At 39.9% G+C, this 19,394-nt stretch overlaps 1 protein-coding gene across 6 annotated transcripts in view; it reads left to right on the top strand.

Moving 5' to 3' along the window:
• SESN3 (sestrin 3) overlaps positions 1 to 18,702 on the top strand; it is a 70,098-nt gene extending 51,396 nt beyond the window's left edge. For all 6 annotated transcript variants that reach the window (XM_030559904.1, XM_030559913.1, XM_030559895.1 and 3 more), the window contains 5 exons: positions 3,719 to 3,866; positions 8,814 to 8,932; positions 11,169 to 11,359; positions 13,447 to 13,591; positions 15,168 to 18,702. In XM_030559904.1, the coding sequence (XP_030415764.1) occupies positions 3,719 to 3,866; positions 8,814 to 8,932; positions 11,169 to 11,359; positions 13,447 to 13,591; positions 15,168 to 15,254 (690 nt within the window). In that variant the 3' untranslated portion in view covers positions 15,255 to 18,702. The remainder of the gene's footprint in view (positions 1 to 3,718; positions 3,867 to 8,813; positions 8,933 to 11,168; positions 11,360 to 13,446; positions 13,592 to 15,167) is intronic.
• The last annotated feature ends 692 nt before the right edge of the window (positions 18,703 to 19,394 follow it).

Here is a 19,394-nt window from a genome sequence, read left to right as displayed (position 1 = left end):
GGGGCGGGAGAGAGAGATTTCAAAATCTAGTCCATGTCAGTTAAAGGGGGTCCAGGCACTCTGTGGGTGACAAAATGATTTCTTCCAGGTATGACTGAGGTATGAATTTTTGTCCAGAAATGTACTGTGGATGGCAAGTAGGAAGGCTGTGGCGTTTAGCATGTGGCATAACAGGCTAAGCCATGTGTATGTAAGCTAATGCAGCATTATGTTAATTTCCTCATGGATTCTGACCCAATCCTGGTTGTGGATGGTTGCAGACTTTTTTCCTGAGGTAGGAACTCCACATTGATAGTCACATGGTGGGGAAAGGTGTATTTTCCAGGGTCCCCCAGTAGCTGACTAGTCCGTTCCACTCATAGATATGCTGTTCAGTCACTATACGTTTTGAATACTTTTCCTGTATACACTGCAGGTTTCACACCAGCAGCTTGGAATAACATGAGCCTTTGCCAATAGAACACCACAAGAACAGTTATGTCCTCCAAAATGTCACAGGCATGAAAGAGAGAGAATTTTGTTGCGAGGCTACTTTCTGTCTCTCTCCCTCTTCCCCCACCCCTCCATCCCAAGTAGTTATTCAGTTTTCATAAAAAAATAAAAAGCTTATAATTTTAAACTTACAAAAGTGCAGTGACAGGGGTAACTGACGTTACCCAGGATATGTCCAGAGAGATTCTGTGGACTGAAGCATCCCTTTCACAATATATTTTGGTTCAGTTTTGAAATGTAACATTCTATTGCCTTAAGATTCCATAAGAATCAATTGTGCTCCTCCACTGAGCTATTTTTAGACAATAACCCTTTGTTTCTTATACTATTTCAGCCCTCTTGACCTCTACTGGCTGTTATATATCCAGAACTTGGACCCCTGCTCCAACATACCTGCACAGACCATTCCAAGCAGAAGCATTTCCATGATGAAATTATGGTTCAGGTTCTTTAGAGGGTAGACAAACAGGTCCAGTACCAACAAAGGGATGTAAGACTGGAGCAACAGCATGCTGAGAGGCAGGAGGAAAGGCTTAGGCTTGCCACACCGCTGGAAGAAAGAGTTTCAGCAAGGGAGCAGGCACTTTCGTGTAGTTCCTGGAACAAGAGCAGCAGCTAAGGGAAGATGCCAGAGCTCAATAGTGAACTGTTGCAGAGCCCATCTCCAGCATGCCTGGAAGAGCATCGGCAGCTGCTGCCTCTCACACACCCCTGCAATGTACCCTCAGACCAGAAGTAGCTTGGGCAACTCAGTGTTGGGGTGGCCCATACGTTTAAGTTCTCTGAGTGACTGGGCAGGGCAACCAAACCCCACACAGCCTTCATTCGCGAACCCCTCTCCCGTGGCTACTTTCATCCCTGTTCTCTCAGTGCCAAGTGCATGGAAATCAAAGAAAGAAGGAAAAGGAGAATGTAGGACCAGGGGACACGCAGCAATAGGGCATTTGTGCCATGTTTCCTGCCCTTATTTTTCTTTGGAAATGTTGTTCTGTTACTTTGTTTTGGGGTGTTCTACTGACGGCTGCCCTGCCTAGCATGGATGACTGTTGTACTGTTTTAACACACTTATAAATAAAGCCTTTAATATCATCAAGAACGTCAGTCATGATTTGAGATAATAATAAAGCTAAAAACACTATCAGAAGCAATTACACTTTACTAAGGAAACACTGTTTCTCATGCAGTTAGGTACAGTGATTCACAGTGCAGTACCTTTCTTATATGAGCCTATATTGTGATTCACTCGACCCCTCACAATTCATTATTATTTCATGTCATTCATAAGTTTAATTGCATGGCAATTGAGCCCAGACCCCTTCCGCCCACAAGCACATTTTTACAGGTACTATTCCCCCTCTTCCACTGGGCCATGCGAGTTCATAATATGGGAGCACAAAGCATCCCCGTCTTCTGTTACCTGGGTGCAGCCAGCTCCAGCTGTGGTAGGTGCACTTTTCTGCTGAGTGTACTGATTCAGCAACCCATCACTATCATAGGCCTGTTAAGGGGGGAATGGCTCACTTCTGGCTTCACAAAGATTGTAAACAGCATAGCAAGCCATAGAAATGCAGACAGCACTGATGACATTGGCATCCAGGCAGGTCTGTAGAGATCTCCAATGGGATTTTAACCTGCCAAAAGCAACTTCTACCCATATTATACAGCCATTCTGCACCTGCTGAGTGTAATTAAATCTCCTTTTGCCAGGGGCTCTGAAATCGGGATGGTTTCATAAACCAAGGCAAAAGGTGTGGGTGTGTTTGGCAGAGGGGAGGGGTGAGATGCTGGGTGCCCCAGAATAACAGTGTGGACAGTAACTGTTTAATACAATGTCATTTGGGGAATAGTGTGCCATCCTGTCCATGAATGTAGACTCTCGAGCAGCAAAAAACTTTCTTCATTAAGTCTTCCAATGCAGCCCCTGATGACTTTCATAAATCGGCTTCTGTGGTCTATGAGGGCCTGCATAACAGTGGAGTAGTACCCTTTGCAATGTAGGTGCTCATGTGCTCCTTGAGGAGGGCAAACTATTGGCACGTGAGTCCATCAGTGGCCCCAGCACAGTTAGGAAACCTCATTCTCTCAAAGCCAACAATTACCTCAGGAATATCTTTAATGCCTGCCACTTTGTGGTAAACCACGTGCCCAACTGCCTCAGAAAACCCACAGTTGACTTTCCGACGCCAAATTGATTGACAACAAACCTATAGCAGTCTTGGGTAGCCAGCTTCCAGACAGTTATGGCAACCTGCTTCTGGATAGGCAAGAATGGTCTCATATGTGTCTTTACGCTGGTGACTCAGAGCAAGCTGCTCACAAAGCCCAAAATGTTGCTTTCTTCATTCAAAACTTCTGGACCCACTGTTTGTCATCCCAGGTCTGCATGAGTATATGATCCCACCAATCTCTGTTTGTGGGCATGCACCAGTTTATGTAGGAAGCATCAGTGACTATGCTGATTGTACTGAGCAGCATCTGCCAGTGTGAGTCTGCCAGGTCTGGATACTTCTCTGCTGCCACCTCCTTGCACCATCATGAAATCTGTCAGGTATTTTTGGTAGATCAGAAAAAGCTGCTAAAATGTCCACCAGTGCCTCAAAGAAGCTCTGTCTCTTTCTTGACACAGGAGTGAAAACACAAGAAGTTCTTCAAAAGGCACATCCATCATGTTGCTGCTCCTGGTAGCTGGGAGCCCACATGTCAAAATGTCTCCGTCAGGCTATGTTGGCAGGCTGTTCAAGCTTCCTTTTAATGTGCAGCATGGGCAATAAACTTTTCTGACAGTGCGTCACAGTCAAAGGGCTAGAGCAGCCATGTTTTGGGAGGGTGCTAGGGATTCTGGGAGATAGTTGGTTTGATTTGGATCAGTGTGCTGCAGTGTGGACATCAGAACCACAGTTTTGAGCCGGGGTTAAAAAAGTCTTAACATACAATTAAAATCAATGTAGATGCTCAAGCCCAGGGTTCTCTAACACGGGTCAGCTGACTCGAGTCCCACTAACGCTGGGCTTACAATTGCAGCATAGACAGACCCTTTGTGAAAGACTTTCAAAGATGCATGTCATATAATGCATTCAAAGTATATGTACTATATGCTGGATTTTCAAGGATGCAGATACCTTTTGAGAATATTAAATTTGAGCTTTTACTTCTAGACAACTATGATGCCATTTATTTTCTAATTTTCCAAAATATCTTGTTTTTTGTTTGTTTTTTTCCCTTCCAGATTGCAGATTCTTTGAGTGAGCTCGAGGCCTTAATGGAAAGAATGAAGAGGCTGCAAGAAGAAAAGGAGGAAGAGGAGGCCTCGCAGGAGGAAATGGCAACTCGCTTTGAAAAGGAAAAGAAAGAGAGTCTTCTAGTAGTTACTGGAGGTACTTCACCCTCTCTGCCTCCCCTTCTTTCTCTGCTCCATTATAACTAGAATTCTCCAGTCCAATGCAGTTAGTGGACTTTAGCAGTTACTGTAATCTGGATTTTCACAGGTTAGTAAGGCTGGCTCGTGTCTGATTCAGATTTCTTGATTCTCAAATATATTAACCTTCATTGTTACTAGAAATTCAGTCGTCTTTTGTCAGTAAGAAACTTGCACATAGCTTGAGGAGAAACTGCTTTTTCATAGTGCTTTGTATCTTTAAATCCCAGTTCATTCCGTAATAGCTTTTTTGAATAGCAGACTTCTACATTTTTCAGATAGTGTTTCTGGAAAGTCCCTTGCTAATAGTCTTGAAAGCTGAAATTTTCTGTTCAAGAAATAAGTGTAACACAGACTGTGACAGCACAGACTTCCCTACATTACTCCATCATTGAGCTTCAACTCTCTCCTGAAGGGACAATCTCTGGGAGAGGGGGGAAGGGAGATGGATTGAAATTATCTATTTTTGAGATGTTGAGGTTTGTATAAAACATTTTTAATTTTATTTCTTAGTTATCCTTCAAAATTTAGAGTTGGAGTCTGCCTTGCTATGTTTCTCTTTTAAACTCCTGAGAATAATAGTTTCATCCATTGACAAGGTATAGCTGAAGTTTGTTTAACATTACTCCTGGGGGAATTCTGCACCTAAAAATTCTGCTCCAAAAAATAAATTCTGCACGCAATATTTTAAAATTCTGCATATTTTATTTGTCAAAATAAGACAATATAATCACATCAGTTTCAATTATTTTTGTAATTTATTTCAAAATACCTGTCAGCAAGTATGTCTGTAACAATACAAACAACAAAAAAATTCAGGAAATGTTTTTTGACAAATAGATTCCTTACTAGGCATATTAATACAGAACTCTAAGTAATAATTCATTTAAACTAGAGAACAGACTCATATTTCCTGGACCCCTCAGAAGCAGTGCAGAGACTTGGGGGAGTCAGAGGTAACGGAGGAGCAGAAGGAGAGGGAAGTAATTTCTGGGAATGAGCCTGGGTATGAACTTGAAGGGTTGTTGTGTATGGGTGGGAAAAAATATGGAACAGGTGTGTTTTGTTTTGTTTTTGGGTGGAGGGGAGGAAAGGGGGGAAGGGAAGGACTGTTCAGCAGTGTCCCCATCCAGACCCTGGCTGACCCCTAGTCTCTCCCATTCAGTCAGGCACATCTGCCTCTGTGCCCTCATGTCTCCTTGCACCCCTTGTCCACATGTATCCCTCCACCCCCATTCAGACACCCCTTCCCCATATATCTGTGTACCCCCTGTGTGCCCGTGTGTCTCTGTGCCCCCACTCAGCCATCCCCCTTCCCACTGTAGCCCTGTACCTCTCCCCTTCTGCCCATGTGGCCCTGCACCTCCCTCCCCACTGTGGCACTGCACCTCCATTCCCATGCAGCCCCTCCCCAGTCTGTCCCCCACCCCAGCAGCCCCACGCTGTATGTCTCCCCATGTCTCCTGACCTGGCCCGACAGGCACTGTGAAAAAGGCAGGATATTTCTCTTCCCTAGGTGACTGGGGCTTGCCAGGAGCGACTGCTGTGTTCTAGCACCACAGTGACCTCTGGTGGGCAAAAGATGGAATTGCATCAGTTTTTTTCAGCAGAAGCTATTTTCTGCGAAAAAATTAAAAATGCGTGTGCACATTGGCGCAGAATTCCCCCAGGAGTATAACAGGTGTGTGACATTATCTAAGGTACAATCTGGAAGGTTGAACAGCTGTCTCCTCAATTCTCCAACCTGGGGTGCCTTTTACGCTGCTTTGCTGTGAGCAATCACTCACAACACAACCTCCAGCATGTAGATTACTCCCAGCTGTATTGTGAATGCTATAGCCAGCCATTCATGAATTATATTGTAGAGCAACACCAGGAAATTCACAATTCTAGACTTGTCGTCAGAAATGTGCATCTCGTATTGCCTAGCCCTCTCTTGGACAATACAAGCTCATGTAATGTCTGTCATTTTATTAATAGAAAATGATATCCACAAATCCTGTTACCTCAAATGGAGTTTCACAAACACTTCAGTCCAAACACAACGGTCTAGATAAAACAATAAAATAAGTTTTATTAAGTACAGAAAAATAGATGTTAAATGGTTACAATAAAACAAAAGGTAAAACGGAACTAATATGTAACTTAACAAGCTAAATGAATTCAAAGCAAAGGTTTCTCTTACCACATGATTTTACAGTCTTACTGGCTGGATGCCTTTCAGCTAGGACCCCTCCCGTCAGTTCAGTGCTTCTTTCCTTGTCCTGCAGGTGTTCTGTATGCCGTTGGCAGAGAGAAAGGGAGGAATCACTTGGAGTCTGTTCCACACTTTCATATTTTTTCCTCCTATTTGAGAATGATCTCCAGCTGAGGTTCAAGAGACAGAATGTCTGTGGGTAGGAACCTCCAGCTGTTCCTTTGCCAACATGTACATTTCTTGCTCACACCCTTTTTTCCTGCCAGAGAATGGCTGCTTTAACCAGGTGGTAGTTCATTTGATTTTGTTGACACCTGGCAGAGGCATCAGTTTGCCTTTGTCTCTAAGGAACTGGTTTGTGCCCGCTTTTCTAAACTTGGAACATGCCTCAATTATGTCATACAGTAGAATTTTGTAACATTATTACAATGTTGCCATATATTTTACTAGGACAATAATGATCAGCAAATTATGAATTTTCAAATGATACCTCACAAAGCATACTTTGCACAAAATTTATCATAGTCTTGTAAAAGGGGTGAACATAATGGCACAGACTGTCACAATGTGGTACGGTTGATGCTCGCTATAACACCCTTCACACTTACGAACCTTGGGCTAAAGCGAACCTGGTCTCTGGATCCCTCCTCCAGTCTCAGAGCCAGAGGAGCTCTCTGCCCTCCATCGCAGCCCCAGCAGGGCTCTTTCACTATAACAAACCGCTGGCTATAACGAACAGATGGTTTGGATCCCTAGGGGTTCATTATGACAAGGGTGTACTGTATTAGTATTTCTTGGGAACTGCAGTAAGAGAAGATGGCTAGAAATGCTATGCTTCTTAGCTTACCTTTTTTGGGGCAGGGGTGGGAAGCTATTTCATAGGTACTGATCTGTGAGACTTCCATAGTTTTCCCAAAACACTCTAATGCTAGAGTTTAAGTCTTATAGTTGCAGGAGCAGCAAATAGGAAAATACAAACTGTAAACCAATGAGAATGAAATCTAACTTGAAATAATCTTCAGGGGTGATTACCTAGGGCAGGTGCCATGCAAGTTTCTTCCCATACAGTTATGTCTTGATTGGTTAATGAGCCAGAGAGAAGATAAAGCATCCCTGTGATTCTTAGATTAACTGATTTTTTTTTTTTTAAGTGTGAACAGTGGACATCTGGCAATTTTTCTGTCAGTGCATGTGGAAGTAAGCCAAGATTTAATATCAGGGTCAAATGCAGTCAGCTATGTGGTAATCAACTCCTGTAAAGGTAGTTGCACAATCAAGCCACCTGTTTGTTCGGAGGAGATAAATTGATTCCTGCTAGAGAACCTATCCTCATTTAGTAACACATTGTTGGAGCTCTTTAGAGATGCATAGTTACTGTAACTCTTGGCAAAAGCTCAACCTGAAGCTTGATGAACTGTAGAGTTCACTGCTTTCATATTGTTTTGAATTGGTATGTACAAGCCAAATCTTGTATCATTTTAGTTCTTCTTCAAATGATGGTCCCTATATGTATTCCAAACACGGGTATGCATGTGCGCCATGTGCTGGAGCTGGAAAGTTTTGCAGCAATGTCCATTGGCCCTCACGTGCAATTGTGCATAGCCTCGTGGTGCAGGAAAAATTGAGAGGCTGTGCAGGATGACACCCCCTCAGTTCCCTCTTACTGCTGCGTGGTCAGAATCGGAATCCTTGTTCCTCTGTTCATAGCTTGCCTGCGAGAACACTTGTCCATGTACATATTTAGTGTTTCTTTTTTCTTTACTATATTTAGTTAGCGTTTTAGTTAATTGATCCTCACTCTCCATTAAGTCTATATGAATGCTTACCACAGCTCATAAATGTTTTATGTTATGGCATTTGCTTTCTTAACACTTTGCTAGTTTGTGTATAGTAAGAAAAACATGAACTATGGTTGTGTTGTAACTTAAGGTTTTTTGTTATAAACAATACTGTAAAAGACATACCACTTCTTTCAGTCTTATACAGCATTCTATAATCTCAAATTCAGTAGAGCCAAAACTGAACTTAACTTTTCTCCAGAGCCCTGTGCTATCTCCATTCACTGTTAATTGAGTCACATCTTAATTCTTCCTAACACTCTAGGCAGCGTTAGGGTCATCTTTGATATCTACCGCCTCAACCAAGCTATGACTAAGTCCTAACCTTTCTTTCTTCGTCTCCAGAATTGAACTTTTCCTCCCTATTCTAACAAGTAAATTACTGATCCACTTCCAGGTCATCTCAGACCTTCACTATTGCAATCTTCCCCTTCTCTGGATTTCTTGTTACTAACCTCACTCCCTCATCCTACCCTGCAGTCTGTTTAAAAACATCTTGCTCATTGGTTCAATGAAGGGTTTTAGAAAATCTCTGAAAAAAGAAGTGTAAAAATAAATTTTAAATATTTACTTGCAAAATTAAGAATAAAAAATTGAAACTCTGGTTCAAAGTAAATCAAGCAAATTACTATGAATTAGACATTGACAAATGTACACAAGCGTAATATCATAAACTGAATGGAAATTGATTGAAATTCTCCCAATACTCTTCCTGCACAATATCTTATCCTCTTCTTTGTACACAGAATTAGTTGCAAACTTTAAACAATGTGTTCAGCATGCTTTGTAGTCTTTGAGGGAGAGGATCAGAAGGCTACAACAGCCTCCATACTTATCTGTCTTAAACACAGCATTTTGCTGTCCTTCTCAGCATTTGATGATGAAATGGTTTCCACGTCGGATGTCTCCCGCTATATCGAAGATCCTGGTTTTGGGTACAAAGACTTTGCCAGGCGGGGAGAAGAGCATCTGCCAACATTCCGAGCTCAGGTACTTAAATGCACTTATTTTTTAAAATAAATTAACCTCACCATTTTAAGGGCATGTCTACATGAACACATGCTGTGGAGAAAGCTGAGGCACAAATCGATAGCACACCAGCATGCCTTGCACTAACTGCCTGTGTGGACTGTGCTGCTGCATGCTAAAAGTTCCCTAATGTCCTTTGATGTACTGTAGATTTATGCCTCAGTTTGCTGTGCAGCATGTGTTCATGCAGACATGCTCTAAGTCTTTCTTTACTGGAAAAATAAGATGTCGTAGTAGCAGGACATCCTTATTAAATGTCCATGTCCAAGCAGAGGATCAAGAGCTGGTCTACAATGAAAAGTTAGATCACCACTGCTAAATCCCTGAGGGGTGTGAAACAGCCACACCACTTAAACACACAATTAAGCCAACCTAACCCCTGGTATAGACAGCGCTAGATCAGTGGAAGAATTATTTCAACCTAGCTACCACCTTATGGGGGTGGATTACCTATAGCAATGGGAGAACCCATCCAGTCACTGTAGTGTGTGTTTCTACTGAAGTGCGGTGCTACAGCTGTGCCACTGTCATGTTTTAAGAGTAGACATAGTCCTTGTGGTATATTTTCATATTCGTAGCATTTTGTTCAGTCAGCTGTTAAATATCTCAAATGAAGAGGCTTCCATTACTTCATTTGATGACTAGTCCACCCTCTGTTAATTATCAGAGGGGTAGCTGTGTTAGTCTGGATCTGGAAAAGCAGCAAAGAGTCCTGTGGCACATCTGTTAGTCTATAAGGTTCCACAGGACTCTTTGCTCCTCTATTAATTGTAAACCTCAGGCCAGGGAGTACTAGGTCTTCTGTTGTGTTAGCAGAACAAGTGTATGTAACGGACATCTTTTTGTTATGTCCATGCAGTGCCTTGTACTGTGAGGTCCTAATCCATGACTAGGATTCCTATGCACTATTGCAATACAAATTTAAAAAAATAGGGACAGCTCTAGGTGTTTAGAACAGATCACTAACTAATGTCAGTTTGATCTTATGGGAATCTAATATTAATAAACTGCAAGTTATGGGAAAATCTTGAAACATGTCAGAGCACTTGTAGACAAATCAAAATAGGTGCAAAAAAATTTCTTGGTAAAGCAAAGGAGTCATAATTCCTGTCAGCAGACATACTTAGGGCTAGTCTACACTTGAAAGTTAATTAGGATTAAAGTAGGGTGTGAATTTAAAGCACAGTAGCTATTCCTGAATAACTCAATGTGTTGACAAGTCCTTAGATTTACAACAGTCTTTGCTGATCAGGATGAATTCATGCTGCAATTTTTCATGTAAAGTAAATCATGTTTTGGGAGGTGACGCAAACACCACCTCAGGTGTGTATTGTGGACAAGGATAAAGCAGTTTGTGTCTGAGATCAAAGATACTGCTGACTTCTCTATGAACTTTAGAAGGCTCCCTTGGGAGAAGGCTGACAATTGACATTGACTTGAGACAATATTAGGCATGTACAGCACTGCTTCAGAAGAGCTTTATGAAAGGTTGCACTGAAATGTCTCTTCCTACAGGCAAGGATTTTAAGTTACTGACTTCCAACTTCAAAAGTTTCACCTTCTCCAAAATAGCCAGCTTGTTTAATTGTTGAATAGCTGAATGATGGTAGAATGTGAGACCTTTTTACCCAAATCAGATCTTCTATTGTAACAATTGCATTACAGAAGCATCCAGAGGCCCAGTGATGGAGCAGGGCCTTGTTGTGCTAGGCACTTCATGAAATATAGGATAAGATAATACCTGCCCCCAAAGAGTATTTTGAAGTAATATCCTGTGAAAGTGTTGCTGCTCAGGCACAGGTGGCAGCATTTTTCAAACTGCTAACACTTTTCCTTAGTCATTGCTGCAAGAGCGAAGTCATGTCTCTAAGGAACAACACATCCCCATGCTTCTGCTCTGGCTCCTAGCTTTCCTAAGCAGCAGTCTCTGAATAATATCTCTGAATATTTTCCAGTCTGAACCAAATCTGCAGGACCTAAGGACTAAAGCAGAACTGACCAGGGAAAACTTACTGATTAAAATCCTCCTTTTGTGTGTGTGTGCGTGCAGGGGAATTAGTACGTTAATAAAGCAGAAAGAGAGATAAAACAGAGAACAAGATTTTTAACTGGGGGAGAAACCAGAGGGAGGATCAGGTGGGGAAGGCACTATTTGCATATTTATGCATCGCTGGTCTATTTCTTTGTGCTCTTACAGGACTATACCTGGGAAAATCATGGCTTCTCCCTTGTGAACAGGCTTTATTCTGATATTGGGCATCTCCTGGATGAGAAGTTTCGGATGGTCTACAATCTCACATACAACACTATGGCTACACACGAAGATGTTGACACAACCATGTTGAGAAGAGCTTTATTTAACTATGTTCACTGTATGTTTGGAATCAGGTATGTAACAAATTGACCTCTCTAATAAGTGTATTTGGAAGCATGTAAGCAAAATATATTTACTTTGGGACAGGAACACATTAGGTTTTGATCACACTAAAGCAGTGTTTTAAAATTGGGGTCTATGGCTTTTAAATATTTCTGCCGTGAAATTGGTACAAATACTGGTGGTAGTATAATTTAATCTCTTAATTTTAAAAAAATTAGTTGGTATTACAGAATCAGAATATCAATCCTAATTTTACAGAAATTTGTCTTCTCTGAACTCATGGACAACTTTGTCAGTTCAGAAAAAAGGAAATACCACACCATTTAAAAGGCTCTTAAGAACTGAGTAACTTTTGTTGTTCTTTAAGTAGTGTCCTTATGGGTTCTCCACGTCAGGAGCTGCAGACACACATTTGCTGTTGATCAGTGATTGTCAGCAGTGTCTGAGAGTCCATGCCTGCACCCCAGATACTTTCATGCTCTGGTATGGGGTTGTATATATAGGTAGGAAGCAGAATCACTGCCACTCTAGTTCCTTCTCAACCACCAATGGCTTGAGGTGGAACATCGTTGTCTGTTTGCTAGCTGTGTAGCTTGCTACCTCTCACACAATCCTCTCTTTTCTCAGTATATTCTTTATTTTTGTTTTTTTAGCACTGTTTGTACTTTTTTGTGGGGGGAGGGATTGTAACTCCTTTCTCTTATTTTACCTCCCCCACCATCTTATGCTGATGATTTCAAGGCCATTCAGGACCTTTCTGCGGCAGGAACCCTGCAAATTCCATTATAGGAGACACAAGAATACCAACATTCTCTGTTGGACATTCTTCATACATCTGCAGGCAAAATCACCTTACCCATCAATGATGGTCTGCTGATCTCTGTGTGGGAAACTCCAATTGCTATACCACTATGGGTAAATGGGCTGACAGAAAATACTGCCTCCCAGCCAAAGACTCAGAATATTTTTTGTCCCTTACATCCTGAACCCAACTCCCTGGTTCATAGAGGCAGTTGTTGAATGGAACAGATAACATTGGTTCCGCTCAGTACCATCCAACAAAGAGCTCAGAAGACTGGACCTTCTGGGATGCAAGAGCTACTCTGCTTCACTGCTGTTCAGAGTAGCTAATTACCAAGCCTTGATAACTTGCAATAGTTTGTAAAATTGCATTTTGCTTTCATCTTCTCTTGAACTCCTTCCACATGATCACAGGGAACAATTTCAGGCCCTCATAACAGAAGGCCAGACAATCAGCAAGGCATCTTTCCAAGCCTGACTCAATGCCACTGATATAGCTGCAACATTCCATGGCTACAGAAGTAGCTATGCACCAAGTTTCTTGGCTGTAATCCTCTGGTCTGCCTCAGCAGGTAGAGAAATCAGTTGAGGACCTTCTTTTGAAAGACCCAAGATGTTTAGTGAAGCCATGGATGGGTCTCTTTGTTCTCTTAAAGACTCTTGGGTGACACTATGATCTCTGGGCATCTATACACTCGTGGCAAAGAGAAAGTACAGTAAATTGCAGATGGCTTGACAATCTTACCCAGAATGGCCAAGCCTCCAAGAAAGAAGTCAGGATAACAAAGAAAAAGGGCTGTCCTTACAATAGACTTCCAGTCAGCAACATCTATGAATCTTCTTATATGCAATACCCATAGGGACACTACTTGAAACAGGAGAAGTTACTGGAGCCTAACTGGAGTTCTTCAAGATGTTTCCCTGTGGGTGTTCTACGTCCCATCCTTTTCCCCTCTGCCTCAAAGTCTTTCACTGGACTTCCATGGTTGAGAAGGAAGTGGCCTGGCGGCGGGTCTGTTGTCCCCTCCTCATATTCCTTCATATCCGAGCATGAGGGTGTCTGGGTGCAGGCATGGACTCACGGACATAGCTTGCAAAATCTCATATCAAAAGTGCATAGGCATGCACGTGTCTTGACATGGCGCACCCACAGAGTAACACATCTCTAACCACTCCACTTACTATACAAGATAAGTAACCACTCCTAATATTCAAGTTCATAAATACATGTCGTTTCAGAATTTAAAAAGCCATGTGGGTCTAGAAAAAAATATTCAGTCTGACTTGTTTTGCTTAGGTATGATGATTATGATTATGGAGAAGTTAATCAGTTACTTGAACGCAGCCTGAAGGTTTACATTAAGACAGTGACCTGCTACCCAGAGAGAACTACCAAGCGCATGTACGATAGTTACTGGCGTCAGTTCAAGCACTCAGAGAAGGTAAGTGTTTCATAGCTAAACATTACACAGGAGGCCCTGTGCTCTGTAAACAATGCAGATAGTAAGGTGGCCTGCAAAAGGGTGTGCTTGTGTGTATATACTAGAGTTAACCATCTTAACAATAAGAAAAAGCTTAAAGAATTAACTTAAATACTGTACAGCATAGCCATGCAAGTTAGTTCAATGAATGTTAAATTTCACTGTTGCAAAAATATTTTCTTAATGAGCACACTATGGACAATCTCTAGTGACTCCTACATGAAGCTAGATCCATAGATCTGTATGTAGAAAAATGAGCAGATTTGGAAATGGTGAAGTTGGTGAACTGTTCAGATACTTCTTGATTCTTATAGAGAACATAAATTAACCTGTACCTATGCTGCTTTTCATTGGTAAAATACATCGGTTTTATATATCGTGTGTGTGTGTGTGTGTGTGTACATACACACTATTTTAAAGTTTACTACCAAGCATTGATACTTGTATGCCTTTTTAGTATGAGCGGCATACAAATTATGCTCTATATTATGCAAAATATCTTATTGGGCCTGTGGCCATGTGACTTGTGCACACTACAATAAACAGGAATGACATAAAAATCGCACTCCTGAGATGACCCACAATGCTGCCCATTATTTGACCTTTCTCTAATCTATACAATTTTCTCTAAACTACTACTGTAGATGCCTCCAATCATGATGATTAGATCTTCAACACAAGTTTGCTTTCTTAAAAACCTGTAATAGATAAGTTAGGATAAAGCTATTGTTGATCTTCCTTTATTTATAACTGTTATGGTCTCATAATATCACCAGCTAAGCTGGAACAGACCTGGTCAGTACTTGGGTGGGATACATAAAAGGGATACAGACTAGAAGTTGCAGAGAATGGTATGGGGGATTCAGTAGATGGTATTCTTCACTCCTAAATTGATATCTGAGCCAGTGCCCCAGCATTGTATCTGGAGACATTGTGCTGCTAGAAGTTCCTGAGACAGTTATGTGGCAAGGGCAGATGCCAATGCAGCAGGCAGCGATATGTTCATTTCTGTTCCTTGTTGTTAAGTAAATGTCATTCTGAAACCAGCCTCAGTCTTCAGTGGAATAATTTGCTATCCCTGAGGTTGCATTTATTTGACAGTTGACTTCATGTAGTACGTATGGAGTGTGGCAAGTGGATTGATTATATAACACTGATAACAGAAATCTAGTCCTCGGAGTATAATGCTCATAGTCAGGGTGAAAGGAAAGTCTTCCATTATGATTTCCATTACTGTACAGCATTGTTTTGTTGTGACTTCTGTTAAAGCAGGTGGAACACTGCTTAAAGCAGTAAATAAGGCTTACCACCTGAGAGTCCAGAATGTCAGATAAAATTGGCATATTAAATAGCCATCTGGAGAAGAAATGGTAACACTTCAGTCTAGTACATAGCACTAGAATGTAGAGAGAAGTGATGCAGCTATTTTCATTTGGCACAAAAATCTAAATATGTGCCAGTTGGGTGATTAAACTCTTCAGCCTGTTGATATGTAATGGTGAACTAAGTGACTAATTTTTTTTTTAATTTTAAATAGGTCCACGTAAATCTACTTTTAATGGAAGCCCGTATGCAAGCAGAACTTCTATATGCCCTTCGTGCCATAACTCGTCACTTGACCTGAAGTATCAATTCGGAGGGAGCGAAGGAAGTTCAATTGATATGTAAAGGCCTTTTTGAAATAGATACACACCAGAAGCTGTATGTGATGTAGCATCAAGATACTCAGTTCTCTAGTGTCAAAGTTTAGCCGTATTTTTGGCGGCTGTAATGTGCAATGACGTGTTTTATTTTCTTGATGCTTAACATTACTAATGATAGCAAAAATAACACTGAGGAGCACTACTTTTTCTGGTTGGATTTCAGGATACTGGTCAAAATCCTAAAACTAGTTTTGTTATACTCAACTCTAGCGCTTTGTTCTGAAACACAGGAAAAAAGTGTTTGTCTTTTCAAGCAATCATTTTTCACATTAGTGGAATTCAGCAAAGGTTTTTTGGATGTTCTAAGAGATCTTAATACAATGTCCTAACGCTAGTAGAGAGAAGCATGTGATGTATTAAGCTGAACTGGCTACTGGATTCTTTATCTCCTGGAGACTACTTGTCAGGCACTGTTTTACTACAGCAATTGAAGGTTATGTGAAATATAATGCCAACATTGTCCATGTTTTAATGTGACATTAATCATGATAAATTCTACAGCATGCTACTGAAATGCAAAATTCAGTTATTTTTTTTCCTTTCCTCTTTCCAAAAGAAGTTTCACAATTATCCATTTCAGTTGTACATATTATGGTTCAATCATGGATAATCTTGTTTTACTGACAGTCACCCTCAATCTTCTTTACAGCATACATGCTCATCATAGTGTTGCTTGCAAGTTCACCTAGGTGGCGCCTGTAAATGTAATACAGAGATTTACCCAAAAAATTTTTTTTTGCACTCTCCTTTCTCCAGTGCATTTTTTTAATTAAGTAAAGCAAAGGAAGGCTATCATACCTGTTCTTTTCCTAGTAGCTTATAAACATTTATTTCCTAGAATTTTTTCATTCATGGTGTCTGAACACTTTAATATTCAAAGTTAAAATTGTGTTTCTATGCATTAATGTGTGAACAAAAGAAAAGTGCAATATTTAAAAAGAAAGCAAGCTTTTCCCTATTATGTCATTACTGAAGTGCCCTTTTTATACAACCATAAAGAAATTTTAAAACAATTTCTTTATTGTCCAAGGCTTAGCATTTTTGTTTTAGCTTGTATGGCTTGAGCAATCTGATATTTAAGTGCCAAAGCAGCCACACAATAAAATGTACTTGGACAACTGGTAATATTGGGGAAGGGAAGAAGTAAGCTGCCAAAAAGTCACACTTTTTTGCATTATTTTGTGTTGCTTGATTAGACTGATTTTAAGAGCACAACATTTCAGTGTTTATAGCTTTACTTTGGATTGTGTTAATGAATCAGTGAAGTGCCTAAATTGATGCTTAAACTTTCCCAGTAGAACACAGCTGTCACTGCTAAAAAATCTTTTGTTCTGGTTTTTGTTTTTACTGTAAGAAGGGTGACTTTTTATTTTGCTTTTACATGTATTAGAAACTAACCAGTTAGGGTTTTTTAAAGTTCCTCTGAATTGTAATAGATGTAAAAAAGCGTTTCCATTGAAGGCTGCAGAATAGCTTTCTTTTAACATAGTAGTCATATTTTTACATCTTTCGTTGAGGGAAAACAAACAAACATGGACCAGTATGCTACTACAGTTAGTTTTCGTCCTCCTTCCTTCTCTTAATAACTTGCTGTGACACGACATGTTGGGAGTTTTCGCTTTAGCTGTCTGTTCCAGATTGGAAAACTAAATGATTGTACATTTAAAGACACTTTTTCTGCACTTTTGGACAGCAGTCTATTTGCATAAAAAGCCTTGTGAGAAAGAAATTACTAATCTTTTTAAGATAAGATAAGAAACTATCCATCAAACTGTGCATCAGAATCTCAAACATTAATAAATCTTATTTATGCAATCTTGTATAGCCAACTACAAAGATTATTCAGACAGAGTGGTGAGAGGTTGGTATGCATAACCTTAGATTTGACTTTAACTTGTTATAATCTTTTTCAACTTAACTATAGTGGCTGCACCTAGTGAGTTTATGCTTGTAACAATTATATCTGATAAGGATGTTCTTCAGTTAGTAACTTTGCCTTTTAAGTGATGGGAACTGTACAGTGAAATTCCTTTGATATGAGAAGCCAGGTATTTCTCAAGAACAGTTAAGTTCTGAAAGGAAGGTGAGACTAGTTTTAGGTAACTATCATAACCACTTAATTCCTCTTCAGAAATATAAGAATTTTAATGTAGCTTGAGTGTTAGTTGTGGAAACTTTAGTGCCTTTATTTTAATCTTTCGCTACAGAATTTACTTTTCCAGCTGAATTGCCTTCTCACAAAGTATGTGATTAGATTTTGAAATACATAAACTGTAAATGAATTGATCTCTTCATAGTGAATCAGTTTAAAAAAACAACTGCAACAAAACTTGATTTCAGAAGGTGCCATATTTAATCTAATATGGCCTGCATGGCATTTCATGTTGGGAAATGTCATTTGACAACCAGTTTGCTGTAACTTTTCTATATAAAATGCAAACTTAAGTTACAATGCTGTTTTTCCACTTTTTCAGAGTATTGAATTTACTGTATAATCATTTATAGCCTAGATTTTATACTCAAAATGTGATATTTTTAAAATATAGATGTTTGTTCAGGACAGGTGTTAAAAGTATACGATTATACCGTATATTTTACCTACACCTTAGGCTCACTTTGTGCCAAACTTAAATGTGCAGCTGTTTTAAAAAAAAAATGCACGTGTGAATGTGAATCCTCAAACTTCATTGCTTAACTTCCTTTGTCAGAAATGTACCTTAATAATCCATGGGAGTACCTGCACAGATACTGACTTTTTGCTTTCCCTTGCTGGGGTTTATATTTACCAGCATTAACATTTAGTTGTCAAAATCCAACTCTTCACCAAGGTAAAAAGACAAATCCATCACCTCCTATGTGCTGAAGAGAAGACCTGAGCTATTGGCTCACTAGGGTAATGACTTACCAGATACTGTAGGAAATGCTGTAAATAGCGAATCACTTTGTTTCTGCAATTGGAGTGCTTATTAACCTTCAGAGCGTTTTAAAAATAGTTGTATTCTGGTCAGGTGCAGAACAATACTCTCTGAAATTGTTTGTCTATAATGAAAGTATGTGGGGAGAAGTACAAGTTAGAAGAGCCATTTGCATTAGCTCAGTATTCTATGGAATATAAAACTGGCAAATGAACATCATGAGATTGTAGTCATATAATAGCTTAAATTGTATTTTACTTAGTTTAAAATGAATTCTGCTAACAGCAGGTGATTCAAACTGTAGTTGAGTCTCATGAGAACTAATTTTTGAAATGCTTCTGTAGTTCACTTATCCATCAAAATCCATGGTGCTGCAGTTCTAGTGCATAAGATGCCTCCATGAATATTGCAATGATTTACGCAGAATTGGACCAGAGTTTTTTTCCCCATCAGCTTTTAAAAAAAACAACAAAAACAAGCTAATTTGTTGAATGTTTTAGCAAGAGGGAACTACAAAATCATCTACAAATCTAAAAATTATATATTTAGGGTTACCATAAATTTAAGGCAGATTAGAACAAATCAGAAAAACAAGGTTTTTTAATAATAAAAAAAGCTTAAGTTTAAAGGGACAAAGGGCCAGATTTTTAAAGGTGTTTAGGCACTTAAACATGCAGATTAGGTGCCTACTAGGATTTCCAAAATGCCTCCCCTTTACGTTCAATGGATGTTAGGTACCTAGGCACTTTTGAAAATCCTGGTAGGCGCCTATCTCCATCTCTGAACTAGATTTTTAAAGGTGTTCAGTTGCCAAAAGTTAATGGGATGGAAATCAGTTTCCCTGGATGTTAAAGTAATAGTGTGATTTGCATTGGCTTATTGACATAGTTTTATTAACGTTTTCAAAGGATGTTAATTTGTAGGCTGCTATATTTTATAGAGTAAAATCTTGACATCCTTTCTCTTGCATATGCATTTGTTCACTGTAAGTACATGAATCTAACAGATGTGCTCAGACTGATCAGTTTAGAGTCTTGTCTTCTAGGGGGTAAATTCTGCAGCCTCCACTTGAACCAAGCACCCGTTGGATTCAGTGGGCATACAGCCTGTGTCAGGTCTTCATATCCATAGGGCTTGATCCAAAAC

This window comes from Gopherus evgoodei, chromosome 1 (genome assembly GCF_007399415.2).
Source record: "Gopherus evgoodei ecotype Sinaloan lineage chromosome 1, rGopEvg1_v1.p, whole genome shotgun sequence".
Taxonomy (NCBI): Eukaryota; Metazoa; Chordata; order Testudines; family Testudinidae; genus Gopherus; species Gopherus evgoodei.
This window is presented reverse-complemented; position numbering and strand designations above follow the sequence as displayed.